This window comes from Dreissena polymorpha, chromosome 1, assembly GCF_020536995.1.
Source record: "Dreissena polymorpha isolate Duluth1 chromosome 1, UMN_Dpol_1.0, whole genome shotgun sequence".
Classification (NCBI taxonomy): Eukaryota; Metazoa; Mollusca; class Bivalvia; order Myida; family Dreissenidae; genus Dreissena; species Dreissena polymorpha.
Genome location: NC_068355.1, coordinates 179,072,344 through 179,094,145, shown reverse-complemented (window position 1 = coordinate 179,094,145; position 21,802 = coordinate 179,072,344). Strand labels below are relative to the sequence as shown.

Genomic DNA, 21,802 nt, shown 5'->3' with positions numbered 1-21,802 from the left:
CCTATGAATTTTCATGATCCTAGGCGTAAGCATTCTATAGTTATCATCCGAAAACCATTTTAATATTTAGATTCACTGTGACCTTTGACCTAGTGACCTTAAAAGCAATAGGGTCATCGGCGAGTCATGATCAATGTACCTATGAAGTTTCATGATCCTAGGCATAAGCATTCTTGAGTTATCATCCGGAAACGATTTTACTGGTTCGAGTCACCGTGACCTTGACCTTTGACCTAGTGACCTTAAAATCAATAGGGGTCATCTGCAAGTCATGATCAATGTACTTATGAAGTTTCATGATCCTAGGCATAAGCATTCTTGAGTTATCATCCGGAAACCATTTTACTGTTTCGAGTCACTGTGATCTTGACCTTTGACCTAGTGACCTGAAAATCAATAGGGGTCATCTGCGAGTCACGATCAATGTACCTATAAAGTTTCATGATCCTAGGCGTAAGCGTTCTTGAGTTATCATCTCGAAACCATCTGTAGGATGGACCGACCAACCGACGGACATGAGCAAAAAAATAAACCCCCTCTTCTTCGAAGGGGGGCATAATTAATTTGAATAGAAATGATTCGAACTTTTATTAATGTTAACTCATAAACATGTACATGGATACAAATACAATAATTAACTACAGCTTGCTGCACTTTCTTGCAATTAGCCATCACTTAATTACTCATGGGTTTTGTCCCATGATTTTTCTTATTCAAGCCATTTTCGTTGTAAAAGTGACTGCTTAACCCTTTCCTTGACAGGTACGCGTTTCTACGACCCTATCAATTCCCTGTCAAATACGCGTATCTACGCCTGTATCGATTCTCTGTTATCTACGCATTTCTACTACCCTATCTATTACCTGATATATACGCGTTTTTACGCGGCACGATTTAATTTGCTATTTAAATGCTTAAAATGATGTTTTAAGTGTAACAGAAATGCATATACACCTGCGTTCATCATTTTTCTAAACTGTCAAGTAAACATCCGGTAATGTTGCTATTTAAAGTTATGATGCAATTGGCGACCAATCAAGACGAGGGTTTACCATTTTACATGCGTAAATCACGTTCCGGGATGTGCGCGCTTCAGGCATTTCGTAATGTCCTAAAATAACTGCTATTCTCGAACCGTTTTTAATTTGGACATTTTCCGAAAACGTATTAATAACTCGTTAAAAATGTCGCAAAAATAAACACGTTCCATAGGGATATAATATCATTTGGGTGTAAATCGATTTCATTCTTATTGTTGTTTGATTCCATTATATCGTAAATGTTTGTTTCCGAGATCATATACGAGAATTACATTGGTATGTTTAATGTCATCGATATGTTTAATGGCATGTACACTAAAATGTTTTTACAAACGACACGTGCTTATCTTAAGTTTGTGTTTCGTAATACACAGGATATTGGATTATCGGTGCTTGATTGGGCAATAAAACAAAGACGCAGTCGGCGGTCTTCAATATGCCATTGAACTGACCAATAATAATTAATAGCGCACGTGCTAATCTAACATTTAGGGATAAGAAACACGGGTTCTAGACACTTTGAATAAACATGTTTACCGGACGCAGCAGTAGTCTTCATATGACATTGGCGCGCGTGCCATGTTACCTCGGCGTTTTGTAATTTGGTACACGAATACACGGGTTTGTCGGCGACTTCTGGGTTGTAAAGTTATATGTCGGCGATCAGATAAACTGGAGTATTTGATAATAAAGTAGCCGCTTAAAATTGGAATTTTGCAAATAAATACACGAACTGAAGACTTATTGAAGACGCCGACATTGCCGGATTTCGATCGGTAATAAAATGCAAAATGCAAATTAATTATATGAATATTCATGGCACATTATGCAACATCCAATTAAATTGTTACCGGTATCAATAAATATTTATAAATCATTTGGTGAATTAATGTAATAGAAATACCAATTATCGTACGAATTTTATAAGAAATAATACAATTGATTTTGAAAATGCATGAAGTTGTTTGAGAAACTCTGTGTTTTTCTATAGTTATTTATAAGAATTTACATAAATTTTGAGGCTTGCAGAATGAATTTATAAAATAAAAAAATCTTCAAGAAAGAAGAATTGTAGTTTGGAAAGTAAGAAAAAAAAATAATATTCCAAAATATAATTATTTGTATTTGATTCAACACACCAACTTTGCAAAGTTTCTATATGAGCTGGAAAGAGATTTGCATTTAAACCCAGTAAAACACACAACTGTCAACTTTACATGACTATAACTGATGAATAAAATAATGTAGAAACATAAGTTTACACCACAGGAAAGGAAATTTTATTAGCTAAAACTTTCATATTGAGTGTTTTTCAATAATATTTCAACTTTTATGAGAAAATCAGGTTTAAAGGCAATGACGGTTGCGTTTCCAAAGAGGTAGATTTGCATTGAAACGCAGTAAAACACACAACGGTCAACTTTGCATGACTATAACTGACCAATAAATTAAGGTAGAAACATACAGTTTACACCACAGGAAAGGTAATTTTATTAGCTTAAACTTTCATATAGTGTATTTTTCAATAATATTTCAATTTTTATGAGAATATCAGGTTCAAAAGCAATGAGGGTCATAAAACAGCGTTTTTCCAATAATGCCTGTAAAGATGGGGTACTGATATTGATAAGATGGCTATCAGCCACTGGTCAGCAGGCAGCTAGGTCTTGTGGTAACTGGAGAGGCTTATATTGGCTAAATGGCTGTCAAGGAGAGGGTTAAATCTTACTGTGATTTCATTGAAGTGACTATAGACTTGAACGAATCTGCATCTGCGCCCTATTTTGACTTTTTTTAACAAAGGATCTAAAGTTTTACTATACACTTTACTTATATTATAAGGCAATGGTGTGGTTTATTAGTTCAGGTTACTTTACAAATTTGTTTTCACCAGTTTTATACTTTTAATTCTGTAACAACAAGCAAAATTGTATAAATGATATCCCCCGCCTTTTCCTAATTTATATCTATACACCTAAGTGCATAAAATTTCAGGCCGAGATAAAGTCCTAAAAAGTTTGTGACAAACAGCCGGAGGGATGGACTGATTATAAAGGCGGACTGATACAAACGTATATCCCCCCGCCTTTGGCGTTGACTAATTATAATCCATTAAAACAAGCATAGCCCGTTACCTGAGAAGGAAACCAAATTTGCGAAATAAGAAATACAAACAAAAACATCAACACAAATTGTTCTTTTGAATATAAAATGTTTGTTTAATGTCAATCAGTTAACAAAGACTGTTTTTGTAAAATAGTTTGGATTCATAAGATTTGTGAAATGCTTGCGTCAAAATTGTGAGATGGCTGACCCAGGCCACATGCAAAGAACGAAAAAAAGCCCTGCAATATTTATTGGAATCTTTCATTTCATAATCTGTCTACAAAAAATAGGTAAGAGTGGTGGTAGAATGAAAATTAATGAAAACAAAGTTTAAAATGGTAACGTAAATTGCAGTGGAATTGCAAACTTTTTAAAATTCACTTTATTGTACAATTTGAACCAAAACGTTTGCTCAAGCCATTTGTATAAGGCAAAAAGGAAATAATTGCTCGTATCAAGGTATTAAAACCATGGAAATAAATGATAACACTATATGCAGTAATATGCAAGTACTATACTGTCATTGATGGTCTAGGAAAAAACATAGCACATTGATATATTCTATATCAAAATACAAATGTCCATCATTTACAAATAATGTTCAAAGTATCTTGTGGAGCTTGTTTAAAATGGCATTAGAGTACGAATTGAATTTTCTAAAATCAAACCTCTTTTACCAATGATGGGTAATACTAACAATACTTTGCCAAGTAAGAAGTAAATGAATGAATGAAAGCATTGTTTAGTGCAGTGTGCCTTTCAGTCTCAGTTTAAAATTTGTCATTATTAATAGACTTGCCAGCCTAAAATCTTCCTTGTAACGAATAACACTGATTGCTATTAACTAGTAGTTAAAGTGTGCATTCTCGACTCTGTATTGAACCACTATAGAACAATGTAAAATACATCCTCCTCCAGTCTGAATGTTTAAATATCAACATTGTTTTTTTTAAAGATGGCATAACAAACTTTCCAACTAAAAGTTTGTTTATAGATTGAACAATTTCAAACATAAATGTTGAAAAACATAAATGACATATGCCCTCTTTTTCCACATTTTTCGAAACCTAAACGCAAAACCTAAACGCAAAGTGTGACGGAATTTCAGATGGACAGACTGACGGACAGTGCGATCACTATATGCCACCCTACCGGGGGCATAAAAATGAAATGCACATATATCTATCATTGCTTTTTAATAAAACGGATTGTGTTGGAAGAACTGCATTTATATGTACATGTAATCTTTATTAAAGTTAATATTGAAATAAGTAAACAAGTTAATGTTGAATTTTATTATTTTATTGCCAAATGATTATGGCAAATTTATTTGGTCATTATTGCAAGCTTTATAGATTCCATTTCATACTTGTAACATTTTATTTAAAAAATGTATCAACATTTACTACAGTGTTTTAAGTTTTTTATTTTTTGCAATGAGATATTCACACTTTTGTTCAATTTCATTGGCTTTCTTTATCGAGCATGAAATCTCGAATTACATACAACAAAGTGCCAAACATATACATGTATCCTCAATTTTCATAAATATACACTTAATTGTGACTTTCTATATTTAATATCACTATCAGAATATGTTTAATCTTGTTTTTATGCCCCTTTCTTCAAAGAAGAGGGGGTATATTGTTTTTGGCCTGTCTGTCATTCTGTCTGTCAAAATTTCTGTCCCAAAACTTTAACCTTGGTTAAAGATTGATAATTTTTGCAATATTGAAGATAGCAACTTCATATTTGGCATGCATGTGTATCTCATGGAGCTGCACATTTTGAGTGATGAAAAGTCAAGGTCATCCTTCAAGGTCAAATATCATTGCATGTTTTTGTCAAAAAACTTTAACCTTGGTTAAAGTTAATTGGTCATAACTTTTGGAATATTGAAGATAGCAACTTGATATTTGGCATGCATGTGTATCTCATAGAGCTGCACATTCTGATTGCTGAAAGGTCAAGGTCATCCTTTAAGGTCAAAGGTATACAAAAATGGCGCAGTAAGGGGCATTTTTTCTGACAAACACAGCTCTTGTTTTATATTGCTTTTGATAAATGTTTGTGCAAATGAACTACATCATGAAATGATGAAACATTTATTCAACCATTGCCTAAATATGTTATTGTTAACCAATTAAAAATTCAATTATTTCAATTCATTTAAAATTAAATAATATACTTTATTATTCTGTGCACTTAACTTTCTTTCCTTAAACTCAAAAAAGATATCACTAACTTCATAATAAGCAATATGAAAACACATTCAATATATGCAATTACAAGAGCACCGCATAACGGGTGCCACGCTCGGCTGCGAAAGCTTGTCAGATTTTTTTTAAGAGGTCACAGTGACCTTGACCTTTCAACCAAAAATGGGTGTGGCGTTTAGAACTCATCAAGGTGCACCTACATATGAAGTTTCAAAGTTGTAGTAGGAAGCACTTTGATTTTGGAGCAAAATGTCAAGGTTTTAGCACGACGCCGGCAGACGACACGACAACGACGAGCTGGCTATGACAATACCTTGGGTTTTCTCCAAAAACATCAGAGCTAATAAATGGATTATCTGAATGAACTCTTTATCAAGTTAAACAAATAAATTATGTATGAATAAAATACTTAATTATATTTTTTGCTATGAGAGGCAGTCACTTCAAATTTTGTTTATTATAGCGTTAAAAAGTTTAGGAATAAAATTATCGACAATAAATATATTTACATACATATTTAAAAGAACAAAGCCAATTGGTAATTATTATTTTCTGGGAAATCAGTGAATTTTCATAATAACATAACTTACGACAGGTACCGTAATCTGTCAGTCAAATTTATATCAGGAAATTCCAAAGTTTCTATAGTCCTCGCCCATCAATTTCGCCAAAAGGACAGTTTCTTGAATTACAAAATTCGGGGCTCTCTGCTTCGCCGTTTTTTCCAAATTTTTCCTGCATTTACAGTGCTTCCGTGTTTTGTCAAAATCATGAAAATGTGTGATACATTTGTTGTTGAAAAAGAGATCAACGACAACAGCATAAAATCTATACAGATATTTTGAGACAACTGTTTCGACAGATGCCGAAAGCGTAAACCTCGTACGTTATGCACTTATTTATTAATTAGCTATCCACCACGTGAAATATTACGAATTATTCTGACTACACATTTATTCAGTGAACGTGTTCCGCCATTTTGCGAGCTCTTCCTAGTTTCATGTTACTAAATATAGTAATATTTCTGAGTGAACGATCAAGTTTAAGAATTATTTAAGAAACGAAAACACATTAATTTCCCCTAAGTATTTAAGGTAAAATCTTACCTTAGGTAGGTACGTTTTGAATACGAAAGTTAAGGAAATCCTTACCTTAGGAAAATTGTTTGATAACTAAGGAAATTTTCTCCTTAACCCTTTGCATGCTGGGTAATTTGTCTTCTGCTAGAATGTTGTCTGCTGAATTTCTAAAATTAGCATTTTCTTCGATTTTTTCAAAGAATCAGAATAATCAGAATAGCAAACAGTTTGGATCCTGATGAGACGCCATGTTCTGTGGCGTCTCATCAGGATCTAAACTGTTTGCAAAGGCCTTCAAAATTCGGTTCCCGCACTAAAAGGGTTAAACCTTAGGTGCTTTATGAATACCGGCCCTGACTACTGTGTCATAATTTAATGTCTTCAGCACATTTATTTTAAGCAATACTGAAAAAGTGACAAACAGCCATAATTCTGCATAAAGTGATTGCATCAACAATTCTTTCCATTATCAGCTTGGAGAATTAACATACAAACTCTTTCAAATCTGTAAGCAAGCATGAAATTTTGCATGAACTCTCAGTTTGATATGCACTATTGATAGAAATCTTTAGCCACTCAAAAATTCAAAATGGCTGCCATTATCAAAATGGCCGCCATTTCCGATTCAATCTATACAGCCATGTTGGGTATATCTTAAGCAACTGTGTGTAAAAATTGTGCAAATCTTCAATTTAGCATATCATTTGGTATAAACACTAAGTTTGATACACACTTTTGATAAAATCCCTAGTTAGTCAAAAATTCAAGATGGCATCCAGTTACAAAATGGCCTCAGTTTATGTGAACAAGTTGGGCAGCTTACATAAGTATAAAAAATAATTTAGAAAATCAGCAAGGAAACAATGTTTCTGAAACATGCAATTTGGTATAAAAACTAAGTTTGATGTTTTTAATAAAACCTTTGAGCCACCCGAAGATAGAAGATGGCGTCAATTTTTTTTTCAAGATGGCAGCCGTTTCCGGTCTCAGTTTTGATGTCCAAGTTGGGTTTATCTTAAACTAATATTATTTGGGTATTTTAGACATGAGTATTAGTATATGTGACAATTAACGCTTGTAGAGCTTAGAGTTATATATATATTGCAACAGCCAGCCTCAGTTTGTGCATGACAAAAATGACTTCAAACTTTAGAACTATGAACTTTGATTCCTCTAAACATTTTCTAAAATTAAAGCTTAGTTACATGAAGAACAATACAATTTCGTATATTATTTTGAAATTAAAAACCTTACTGAGACTGATATCAACTTGAATGCATTTTTGTATATTTTATTATTTCTAGCGATTGTAAATGCAAATATCAACAAAAGTTCCATTAACAACAAACTAAAACTAGAGTTGAATCCAAACAATTAGCTCACCATGTTAGGTTTTTAAACAAAAGCATCAAACGATTGGATTTGAAATCGGATTATGAACGATTATATATTTTATTTTTTTGACTTCGTTTATGACATTCAATTTTAGGAATCAACACTGATACAAAACACAGACAAGATGTATCTAGGATATGGTCATACTTAAATAAACACACTGATGGTATGATTATTGGCATTTTCCCATTACACACTCATTGTTTCAGTCTCAGACGGACATGTTCGTCTTTAAAGTGAAGTTAAATGAAGTTCACATTATTAATTGCATGCGTGCAGGTCACATTATTAATTGCATGCGTGCATGTGTGAACATATTTATCAATGGATGATTGTTTTGCAAAAAATATAGGGCGATGCAGAGAATTTCTTTAAACCATATTCATGATTGAAGAAGTTTTTTATGTAACGCTTTTTACACTATTGCTAGAGTGCAGACGGAAGATTGTACTGAATCCCAATTTGCAATGCTGAACCCGTTTTATAAAAGCAATAGCATATTCAACGCAAATTCATTTGTTTAGAAATTCTAAACTTTGCAAATGTCGGTGTTGATACAAATTCAAAATGAGCAATGAGCTTGCAAAGTATGCGGTTATGATAGATGAAACAGTTTCCTGTTTTGCTGTCATATGCATTCAGAAGAAGATGAGTGCATGTTTGCATATGACAAATATGATATATTGTTACATGCAGTTATGCGCCTTCGATTGCCTTAGTTTCATCAAATGTGGAACAACTTGTGGTATTTTGGCTAACGATTTGTATAATCTGCACATTTCCGTCGAGGCATTAGCATCGTCTAGCCTAAGCTGCCTTACGACGCTACATACACAGATTTTTAATCAGAACATGCCATGGTTGCGATGTTTTGCGGATCCGCTGATTTCCAGGCAGTGTGTAGCCTGAGGAGGAAGTTGTCTTAAGCCAGGAAAATCCCCTGTAGTGGACAACGTCCCTTCCGAGCTAATTAAGCACGGAGGAGATGCAACGGCAGCAGCAGTGACGGTACTATGCCAAAATATCTAGTAGTAAAAGCAGTGGCCCAAGGAGGGGACCCCGTCACCAGTCAAACCCCTACTGAAAAAAGGGCAACCTCAAGTTGTTCTAAGAATAACCGCACCAGCTGCCTCATCAGTCATCCCATGCCACCCATTCTCCTTAATCGATTGAAACGTAGGACAGAGGAACTGCTAGCCAAAAGCAGGTCGGATTAAGGGCTGGGTGGAGCACGGTGGAACAGATCTTTATTTTCAGCATCATCATTGACAAACACCTGCGGCATCAAAGTGACCATTTTCACAACTTCATTGACTTTAAAAAAGCTTTCGACCGCGTGTGACATGATGAGCTTTGGCATGTTATGAGAGCATTCAACATCAAGGAAGGTCTGGTGCAAGCCATTCAAGAATCTAGGGAAACGCCAGCACCGCAGTGCTACTCAACCGACAGAAGAGGAATTTCATCAGGACATCATTGGGCGTTCGTCAGAGTTGTCTGCTCTCTCCCGTCCTGCTCAACCTTTACATTCAAAAGGTAAGATAATGCTGGAGACTCTCTATTACCACCACACCTCTATCTGCACCGTTGGAAGATCCATCTTTAACTCGAGATTCGCTGATGCCATTGACCCCATGAGTGGCACCAGCAGTGAACTTCAAGATCTCACCCACTTACTCTATGGCAGAGCAGGAGCATACGGGATAGAGGTCAGCATGGAGAAGTCGAAGATCATGGTTAAGAGCACGACGAACACCAGTGCAGACATCACCATGAACGGCCAGAAGCAAGAAGAAGTGGCCACCTTCAAGTAATTGGGCAAACCCTGTCCAAGGATGGTACCAGTACCGCTGAGGTCCGAAAAAGAATTGTCATGGTGACCGCAGCGATTGTAAGAATGAGCAGGTTGTTAAAAAACAGATCCATCAGCTTCCCCACCAAGTACAGGCTCAACAATTTCTTCGTAGTCTTCATCCTACTCTACGGCTGCGACACCTGGACCCTTTACGCGGATACAGAACGCAGGATACTGGCATGTGAACAAAATTATCTCCAAAGACTGCTTAGTATCTCCTTCAGGGAGCACAAGACCAAATAGTACATTCATGAACATGACTGCAACACTTGTTGGTCCACAGGAGGCCTTACTTGCGACTGTCATACAACAAAAGCTGTCTTGGTTTGGACACGTGACCAGACACGACTCTCTGTGCAAGCCGGTTCGCTAGGGCATGCTAGAGGGAGGTCAACGTCGAGGCCGTCAAAAGAAAGAAATGGACATCCCTTCCGATGAATAAATTACTTTCAGCAGCACACAGCAGACCTGACTCGAGGAGAATTTTTCATTGGCTTTTCTCACTCCCCGCCCCCCCCCAAATTGCCAAACCGGTCAAGGGATTAATGCTGAAAATGATGATTTCCGCGGAGTTCTTTCTGAAATACCTGTTAACTCTGCCTTGTTCTTCTTGAATGATTGGAGCTTTTATGAGTACATTCGTTTAACGACCATGGGTGTCATATAGGTGAGAGTTTGATTATTGCAAGTGTCCTGTATAATAATATTGTGAAAGTAAGTCATTGAGAATAAGTGAAAGATTGATAGCAATGCACACAGGGATAGAAAACAAAATAATACACATCTAGGAATACAACCCAATGAATACTGTCACATATGTATCCTTAATATGAGAAGTACAGTCAATCTTGTATTAAGATACCACTTAAGGGAGTAATCAAAAGTGGTCTCTTAATAAAATGGTCTTTGAATAAAAAAGGCCATTCTGGAAGAATGCCGACCCCCAATTTAAATCTATATGAAGGATAATCTCTTTTGTCAACAATGATTTTAACTTTTATAATAAAATGAATATAAATACAATACATAAACAATATTTTACTTATAACGTGTTTTATTTTTTCACTTATTATAAATTTTCATCTATTATAAATGAATTGTGTGTACATATTTATTTGCAAAAACAACAAAGACAATGAATTTTTTTCCACCTGACACATTATTGTCCACGTCTTCAAGCATCTCGGCTTTACGCTTAAGAATGTTCTGAATTTGAGTTTTACCGACTCCAAACTCATCTGCAATTTTACGTCCAATACCCGAATTTTCTCGTTCAACGTTAACACTGTTCGTTTTGACATTTTAATTTCTGCATGTACGCTTAAGGAAATCTGACTCGATTATGATACATAATGAGCTGAAAAAATTAAAAAACGTCAATTAAAAACAAACAATCAGACCTGATTGGAAAATTTATTAAGTAAATAACAATGTGATTGGCTATCAAATATCTACCAATTAGCATAATTACAAATTGGTAATGTATGGATTTCGACAGATGTTGCCGATTAATAGTTTATTTTCCGTACTTCACAGGAAATGTTTGTTGTGACAGTGCATTGTTTCTGCACCTGTTATCTATACTCGAGAAAAATCGGCGTTGTCTCTTAACGTTCCACATAATAAACTATTTAAGCTGTAAACTGTGCGTTATTATACGTTCCTCTAAAATTCAACTAAATAAATTGATACGCAGTCTACAACAATACCAGTCAAAACCGGTCAACGAGACAAAGCATAATCATAATGGTTGGTGTGAAAACAAAGCAGAGGTGTACCATTACATCTTATCGGCTTAGATAAACAATTAACACAGATTTGTCCCTGAAAGATCAATAGATTAACCACTTTTACCTCCTAGTGGTCGCTTAATTCAAGATTCGGACATCAAAATACACAAAAACCAGCAGTCGCTGGTCGCGTAAGACAAAATTTGCTTAATACAATATCATTATATAGCGAAAAAGCTCCGTGGGATTTCAAAATGGTCGCATAAGACAAAGGTCGCTTAATACAAGTGGTCGCATCCATAAGATTGACTGTTTAACAAAAAAAACGGTTTGTATACATATTTTGTGTTGAAAAGTCCCACTAGCAATACTAAGTGTGTGTGTATTATGATGTCTGTTTTTAAAGATTTGTCACTAAGTTATGCATGCCACTTTTCCAGAGTCTATTAACGTACTTTGGCCCCCTGTGCCTTCTTTGTGATCACACCGAGCTCTTCAATTTCTTTAATTTACAAGTATTTACAATAGGTTTACTGGTACCTCAGTACATATACTTTTTCATTTGTAGTTATTATTTCCATTTGTTTGTGAACAACTACGTAAACGGTATTGAAGATATTACAAAATCTCTAACATATTATATTGATGTAGAGTATTTTACGGAAGTTCAAGAATCATACCTCCTTTCAGTCAATTAATACAAAACTAAATGTTAAAACACATGTTTATTTAAACGTATTGAAATACACAAATCTACTATCATAGGTATGTTTTCTGTATATCAAGCTGATATTATCAGCAGCTAATTGCTACCTAGAAGTATCCAGTGATGATTGAATCACGCGTGTCACCTATCATTCGCAAGATGCGATTAACACATTTTAGGACACTTCATTCAAGGTCAATAAATTTAAATAAACTCGTGTTTACATCGATTGATTAAAATATGTTTAGTTTTGAAAAATATGGTTTTGTTTTCGCAAATAGCACGATACTAGACTTTGACTGAAAAGTAACGTAACGACCGGGGTTACCCCTACTGCGAGTTCATGAAAATTGAGTCGTAACGTTATTTTTAACTTGTTCACTAGGTTTTATATTTTGGGGTCAGCATGTCATTTGTATACTGCAAATCAATAAAACGATTGGATATCCATGCACGACATTAAATGCTGACTTGGCTAATAGCTTGCAACCTTTATCTGAATATCACATGGTATAGAAAATGACACCTTGATTTTATTATCCCGTGTTCTATAAATTGAATATCTAAAACACAGATACTATTTGAATTATCTTATGTTTAGGTCACCTCGTCACATGAATGATCACATGTTGTCAAATCACCTGATTATTTAAAATCACCTGATATGCATATACAGGTCAAATGCTAGGACGTCAACAACACGTGTTTGGGGTTTTATCCAAATTTATCTTGATACAGTCTATTGACAAGTGTTTGTATCATTTATTTATCTCAAACTAAGATAGTTGCAATATAGATTGCCATTTTATCAGCCAAGTTACAGATTCAATATAGAGCAATCTTCGGACTATGAGCTTTCATACTCTGCATTGATTGTAGGGCATATGTAAACAGTACCAATTACATTAAAGTGCCAGTAAATGTCTTAATAAGATCATACGTTAAATCATACCATAGTAAAACACCCAACAATCCTTAAACAATATATGTGAATTATATATAAAGAAAGTTCATATACATTATAAGAAGAGAAGTTCTGAATAACCCTGCTAGTATTTCAAACTCAATTAAAAGTCAGTAAACAAGATTGATCACACATAACTTAGAGTCAATAAATATAAGTCTTCAAGTAATGATGTTGCACCTCTATATTTACAATCAACTATTATTAATAATCAAGTTCAAACTAGTCTTTATGACAAAGGTGATGATCCTGGTTTATATTGTTATTTTTATTTTTTGGGAGGTACTGTCCAACAATTGATACCAATAAATCCATAATAAGCGCACCCCTGGGTATAAAATAATTTTTTTTTAATTGCTATATATACTTATTTATTCAACATGTTTTAACACAGATGTTTATGTGTGCCATACATGTGTGTGTATTGTCTTTATATTATAACTTTATTGTGATATATACATGCATATGTGGTTCAAAATTATTGTGCAAATTGCGCCAATTTCGATACAAATGTACAATTTTTCACATCTAAATGTCAAAGAAGAATAAATTGTATATTGTAAACATTCTTAACAACAAAGCAACCTGAATAATGTTTGTTTTCATAAGTCTTCTAGTGCAAATACCTTGATTTTCAATAAAAATTGTATACACAATTATGCGGCCGCCATTTTGGAAAAAAAGGCCACCATGTTATTTTTTTTGGTGGCTAACGGGTTTTTTGGAAAGAGCGCATAATAAGGTACATTCATTTGGTGCTGGCTAACAAGTTTGCAAGATTTTGCTGATAAAAGAACCTATATCCACAAGCTATACCTTTTTAGCATCATTATTATAATTGTCTCAGTCTGACATGTTACGCACTGGTACCAGTGTCATCGTCTGACCAGCTACAAACTAGTGCCTTTGTCTCAGTCTGACATGTTACGCACTGGTACCAGTGTCACCGTCTGACCAGCTACAAACTAGTACCATTGTCTCAGTCTGACATTCTTCGCACTGGTACCAGTGTCACCGTTTGACCAGCTACAAACTAGTACCATTGTCTCAGTCTATGTACTGGTACAATTGTCTCAGTTTGATGGGAGACATACTGCACCATTGTCGCAGTCTGACATTCTATTGGTGACATTTTATTGTCACAATCTGACATGCTATCTATTGGTTAAATTGTCACAGCCTCACATGCTACATACTGTCTGGTAAAATGTTCACAGTCTGACATGCTACATACTGGTACGATTGTCACAGTCTAACATTATACATATCAGTACCATTTTCACAGTCTGACATGCTATGTACTGGTACCCAGAGCTCCAGATAATTTTTTCAGCCGATGGGTATTTCACTCATGAAATTTTTAATTGATGAGTAAAAATTAAAATCCGATAATTTTAAGGAGTATTTATGTTCAAATGTGCAGAATTAATAATACATCGTACATGTACTGTTAACTCGCTATAACAAGCAGTCTTGTACACAATTAAGCAATCACTTTTGTTTTATTTAACAGTTTTTATGGGTTTTTTTTGCCCCTGGCTTATAAGCAGCCATTAATATCTTTTTCCGTCTTGATTTAGAAAGCCACTGTTTAGCACACAGTGGCTCAATTTTGAGCCACGGGAAACATTCCTTCCAGTTAGAAATAGTCTTGTCTGTGACCTTATTTCCGTCATGTTTCTTTCTCTGCACCGAGTTTATAACATCTGTTAACTCTTTCAACCCTATATTAGTTTTCTATAAGAATACCCTTCAACCTGGAATAAATTGATTGGAACTGAGAAATACATCATATGTTTATAATTCCTTTATTTCAGCAAAAACAAAGCATTTTTACTGTAACAAACCATACATTTTCGGAAAGGTCATACTTGCATCTACATAAGCAGAATAACAATAATTTGATTTTATTCATATTTACCTGGTTTTTCAGGTGAGAAATCTAATTAACAGGTAAAAATTCAATAATTTTAAAGAAATAATCATAATTAAACATCAATTCATTTCAAAATTATTTCTATTCAATTGGTATACAATATAAAGTGTAAATAGATAAAAGTGTTCTTGTTTAAAACCTTGAATTTATAACTTTAAAAGATTAATTAAGTACACAGGTAAATTGGCAGAACTAAGAAATACATCATATGTTCATACATCCTTTATAACAGCAAAAACAAAGCATTTTTTCTATAACAAGCCATACATTTTTAGAAAGTTCATACATGTATCTATAAAATCACAAAAACAATAATTTGATTGTATTCATATTTACCTGTTTTTTTCAGGTAAGATACCTAATTAACAGGTAAAAATTCAATAATTTTAAAGAATAATCATAATAAAACATCAATTCATTTCAAAATAATTTTTGTACTATTGGTATACAATATATAGTGTAAAAAGATAAGCGTGTCCTTGTTTAAAACCTTGAATTTATAACTTTAAAGGAATAATTAAGTACACAGGTAAAATGGCAGTTGCTTACATTTCATTCATTTATAATACTCTAATAAGCATCATTGTTGAACAAATCATGGTTGTCAACACAACACGTAACTGTACACAATATACACTGTCTGAAAATGCCTGAAAGTATTTATATAATGACATGTGTCCATCTCACAAGGTAATATAATTACAGGTGAGTTTTTCACCTGTACAGGTGTGTCTTTCCATACGATATGTCAGTATCACTGGACTACAAATTCACCAGTGTGTGGAAGTCTGTGAAACACATGTTTTTAGTGTTGCAGCACAAATACTTATCGCACTTGCTGCACTTGATTGTTGTTTTGCACCTCTTGAAAGGATTTTCACTATAGGTAGCTTCCGGATGCTTCCTCTTGTACCTGTTGTGCCTCTCGTTGCACACAACGCAAACATGGTCTTTTCCTTCACCGATTGCTGGCAGGTGGGAGATGTTGTCCAGGCGAAGAATATTTTCTGAGTTTTCTGACCGACTTCGCCCAGCGGATCTCTTTCGCTGTCGTGAAGTTCCCACAAGCGCATGTGCCAGATCCAACTTGAAGGACATCAAGTCACGTTTCCTTTTTCCTGGAGCCTTCTGGTCTCTGATCGTTCCTTCTATAATGTATGCATTGTAAACTGAAAGTTCCAACAATTTGCGCTCGATTTTGCGATACCACCGCATGCTTTTTTTGGATTTGTTCAGCCTCGTCATTTGGTCATTGCGGTCGACACCACCCATGTATCTTCCATATTCCTCGACACACGGAGTTGATGGTAGACGCTGTATCGTCCCATCTTTATTTTTTCTTGAGGTAGTAAGCTGATCCAGTTCTGGCATGTGGGCAGTAGACAGAAAGTACACCATTTTATTGTCTTTCCATGAGGTAGCTACTAAACTTCCACACTGCATCCAGTCAAAGTGGCCCCGTGGTAGCTGTCGTGCCTCGGCTTTTGTCTTTACCAGTTCCTGTGGATAACCGTGCCTATTGGTCCTCACTGTCCCGCAGGTGTATATTTCCTTGGAGGCTAGGAAGTGGGCAAGTTTAGGACTGGTGTAGAAGTTGTCGGTATAAATGGTGTAACCCTTCCCAGCCAGGTCCTTGGTTAAGTCGATGACCACCTGTGCGCTCAGTCCAAACACCTGGTTGATCTGTAAACAAACCAATCAAAATGTGTAGAATAAAATAAAATCACTGTGTTGTTTCCTGTAGTAAAATACCAGTAATATTTATAATGGTTCTTCAAGTAATACTAAAAGAAACATTGTGTGACTCCTTTGGTGTGTATTTTTTATATTATTGTTTTTTAATTATGTGTCTACATACATTTGTGTTGTACACAATACATTTGATATAACTTTTGTTCAAACTTGTGGTTTTCAAACAATAAAACAAATAGCAATAACTGTAATTTAAATAAAACATTTTATTATAGAAGCAATTTAAATGAAAGATTCAATTTTAAAACTAATATTGCGTAGTTACCTGAGTAGCCCGTTTGCCAACGTAAACATCAAAGTTCCAACAGTAGGCTGAAATGGAGTCGGCAGCCATCCACATCTTGACGCCAAATTTTACAGGCTTGTCCTTCATATATTGCTTGATACCAAGACGTCCTTTGAATGGCACCATGGACTCGTCTACACTCATCTGTTCATGGGGCACATATTCAGACTTGAATTTCTTTCTCAGAGTGTCCAGCATGAATCGGACCTTGAACAGTTTGTCTGTATGGTTGTTAGTTTCATATGTGAAGTGAAGGTAGCGTTTGATCTGGAAGAATCGCTCTTTTGTGATCACTTCTGGAATTTTTGACCCAAGCATGAAATGAGTGTCTGTACTGTCCTTAAAATACATTTCATCTCTATCAAACTTCACTATATCCATCATCAACATAACACCATAGAACACCTTGATGTCAGTGATAGTTACATCTGTCCATGTAGTTTTGTGCTCTTCTGGATTAGCTGCACGTTTTCTCTGGGCATTTAGGTTTGTGCAGTCTGTTATGTGTTGAAATATTTCATTTGAGTAGAACACTTGGAAAAGTTCTAAGGGGGAGGCAGAAGTGTCATATATTCTGACAGGGCCTGGAACTTCCTCAAACTTCTTTATGCAGCATACACTGTAGGAACTGTTCCACTCAAACACATCAGGTGTTTCATAATTCCCAAAAAAGTCGACGTCACCTGTATCGTTATCTGGATTGTTTTCAAAATTTTGTAAAACACTATTCAATCGTTGTCTGTCATTTTCATCTAAATGATGCAAGTCAAAATCACCTATTTGATCAATAAATTCGTCATCCGACCACTCATCCGAAGAAATTTCACCGTCCGCCATTGTTATAACCAGTGTGTTGTTTAAATTCTCGATTTAACACGTTTAAAATAAATATTTTTCATTCTTTTCGGTAAACACGGAAGTAACAATCGGCCATAACCCACGCTAACGTTTGTTCTCGCTGATAAACGTGATTTACTTGTGTGAGTCAGACAAAGAAAGGTTAAATACCGGAACACCCGCTATAGCGGGCTATCGTGGTGAACGGTGTAAACTACGGCTGCCCGCTGTGGCGGGCTACGGAGTTGAAAGAGTTAATATACTGTAAATATTATGGCGTACTATTTTTTCTGATGTTACTACTGACGATGTCGACTTGAAAGAATCTACCATTTGTAACTGGCTCGCCATTACTTTTTGTTTTATTTACATGACATTTAAACACAAACACATGCAGACGCTGCGGCATACGTCACAAAAAGTTAAGCACTTTCGGGACAGAGAATGCCGGTCAGGACAGCACAGATCGTGACGGTCATATGAAAAATAAGCAAGCAGCAAGTTTTCGCATTACATTATGATTCAAGTGGATTCATTGATTGCAAACCGGATTTCAATATATCTATCAGGTTAAACATGTGCTTAGTCTGAATGCTAAGCGGGTGGTCTCCGTATAACTTGTTTATTATATGTGTATTTCGGCTGTCATTTTAAAAGTGCTTGAAGGAAAAAGTTTTTCCATAGTAATTCACACAAGAGATGAACTGATAGCAAAAATTATATGCTTGAAGTTGGGCAATTCGGGTTTTATCGAATGTGATGTCAACAGTTTTCAACATAAGCGTATATCGATTCTCAACAATGCAGCGGGTTTAGTCAACATCAGCCTTTATCGTGTGCCAAAATGAAATGATGCCGTTCTGACTGAGGAGTAAATTCGATCGGGAACCACATTCTATTCAAAGATGGTGATGTCAAGTTTTTACCGGTGTGGACACAATGGTGGGAATTAGTCATGTTTACATGAATTTATATGCATGTATACACGGCTTATACGCATTGAACTTGTACACGATGCGTAATCCAAATTTGGCCAGGAGTTTTCTTACTCCACAAAATTTTAAGTTATGCGTATTTTCTTTCTTTTCATGCGTATTTTACGCAAATACGCATCTTATCTGGCCCTCTGCTGGTACCATTGTCAGAGTCTCACTTGCTTCTAAGATATACTGGTATAATTTTAACTGTGTGACATGCTATGTACTGGTACCAGTGTCACAGTCTGGCATGCCACATACTGGTACCATTATCACAGTCACAGATGCTAAGCACTGGTACCATTGTCACAGTCTCAAATGCTACCTACTAGTACTATTGTCACAGTCTCAGATGCTAGGTACTGGTACAATTGTAACAGTCTGACATGCTACGGACTGGTACCATTGTAACAGTCTGACATGCTACGTACTGGTACCAATGTCACAGTCTGACAGATGCTACGCACTGGTACCATTGCCACAGTCTCAGATGCTACATATTGGCATAATTGTAACAGTCTGACATGCTACGGACTGTTACCGTTGTAAAAGTCTGACATGCTACGTACTGGTACCATTGTTAGAGTCTCAGACGCTATGTACTGGTACCATTGTCAAAGTCTCACATGCTACATACTGGTATAATTGTAACAGTCTGACAAGCTACGAAGTGACACAATTGTAACAGTCTCACATGCTCAAAACTGGTATAATTGTAACAGTCTGACATGCTACGTACTGGTACCATTGTAACTGTCTGACATGTCACGTACTGGTACCATTATCATAGTCTTAGATCTGATGCTAAGCACTGGTACCATTGTCACCATCAGACATGCTACGTCCTGATATAATTGTAACAATCTGACATGCTACGTACTGGTACCCGACATGCTACGTACTGGTACCATTGTCAAAGTCTGAACTGTTACTTACTGGTACCATTTTCACAGTCTAACATTCTATGTACAGGTATTATTGTCACAGTCTAACATAAGACATACCAATACCATTTTCACAACCTGACATACTACATTACTGGTACCATTGCAGCGATTTTTTTTTTATATAAAGTACCGGACAATGGCATTTATCCAGTAAGGAAAAAACTACAAATTTCCCAATTGCTGTCAAAAAATATCCCAATTGAAGAAAACTAAAATAACAATGCAACTGCAACTTTTAACTAGTTTTCTTATGCAGCGTTATGGCTTGAACCTAAGTAAATATAATATTGACAACTTAACAACATTTAATTATCAATTTAAAGTATTTGGGAGCAAACAAATCAAATACACACATTTTCCAAATTTCTGGGTTTTTCTCGAATAATTTTCCAAATTGGGCTCTTACCAGTTCTTTTCCCAATGGGTTACAAAAGCATTGTCTCAGTCTGTATGTACTGGTACAATGGTCACAGTCTGACATGCTAGGTACTGGTACCATTACACTATAATGTTTGTATTCATTTTCAGGGCAAAACCGTTGCAACTGCACAACCGTTGGGCAATGAAAATAATTTCTTTTTTTGTAACACCCCACTTCATCTTACATACATTTAGATCACTTTCGAGGGGTTACACAATGATTGAATGATCCTCAGCATGTTTCTCAGTATTTAACATTCCTGCCAATCCCTCTTAGAGTAATATTTTAAAGGTCTACCTTTAGTTTCAATTACAGGGGTTTTTTTTAGAGAAAGGGGAAAACGCTGGACGCTGGGTGAAAGGGGAAAAAAGAGTGCGAAAGAGACATATTAGAGAAAAAAATAAAAACTGTTCATTTCAATGTCTATAACTCATCAAAAGAGGCTTGTCTCCGTCCTTTTTGTTCTAAAACACATTTAACACGTATTCAAGTCAAAGTCCTTAATTAAGTTGCAGGTGTAGATCTAATTATGGGAAATGTTTTCAACTATATTTCTGTACTGGGGCCGGGGGACGATGTCAATTTTGTGATTTCAATTTCATGATGAATGGGTTGACGATCTTGATCTGCTACAGTATTGGAAGGGAAAGGAGCGGCAGCTGCCGATTGTCTACTTTCACTTTCACAATGTTCGATGTTGATTACCTCAGAATCCTGATGGGTTATAACGGTTTTCGATGATTCTTTCTTAAAAAATGCCTCGATGCGTTCAGTATCTTCCGAGTCCGAATGTTTTATTTTGTTTGTGTAAGAACGCCAATTGTGAGACATTTTTTTCTGTTTTCACGTTTATATCTTGGCTTGCACATAGCCCGGATGAAAATTCGACTGGTTTCTGGTAATTTATTGACGAAACACTCTTCTCGCGCAAGACCGGTATCCAGTTAAATAGTCACATGATTATTACGATTAGTTGCCCAGTTTACATAACGTTATTTAAGAGCTATATTTAGAATAACTGGGATTCCCAGATTTTTTGTGTTCGTCTGGAGAGAGAGAGAAAGATCGTTGTACATGGTGCAAATTGGATAATTGTCGAAGGCCCAAAGGAAAAATAAACATTTCTTTGAGAGAAAATATTATATTTTGGTGAAAAATGATATTTTTGGTGGGGAAATTGTATTTTGAGGGGAAAAATTCTGGTAGGGGAAGACGCCGAATATCGGCGTCACTTTCTTAGTAAAAAAAAACCCTGAATTAACATCACACACATCAGAGTGTTTTATTTTACTAAACATGTACCACTGCTTACCCATAGGCTTTTTATATAATATTTAAACGAATAACACTACCATAAAAGCCTATAAGAAACATTGAAATATGATTGAATATAAATAATGCTAAATTCATGTAAAAATATATTACGTTAAAACAGTATAGCAAGACGGCATAAAAAATACTATTCTGCGACAGAATATGTTATTATTTGTTTCAAATTTTGTTTACTTACATGTAAGTTCAAATACTTCTTCAGAATGTGAATCAAACAGAA

General features: G+C 35.4%; 2 protein-coding genes across 3 annotated transcripts in view; both read right to left on the bottom strand.

Moving 5' to 3' along the window:
* LOC127863446 (uncharacterized) overlaps positions 1-21,802 on the bottom strand; it is a 453,451-nt gene that overhangs the window by 419,148 nt on the left and 12,501 nt on the right. The window lies entirely within an intron of this gene.
* On the bottom strand, positions 14,932-18,113 carry LOC127863429 (piggyBac transposable element-derived protein 4-like). Its single transcript, XM_052402958.1, has 2 exons — positions 17,048-18,113; positions 14,932-16,713 (listed from the first exon to the last, which is right to left on the bottom strand). Exons 1-2 carry the CDS (start codon positions 17,903-17,905, stop codon positions 15,793-15,795), a joined length of 1,779 nt encoding a protein of 592 aa, XP_052258918.1. The 5' UTR covers positions 17,906-18,113; the 3' UTR covers positions 14,932-15,792.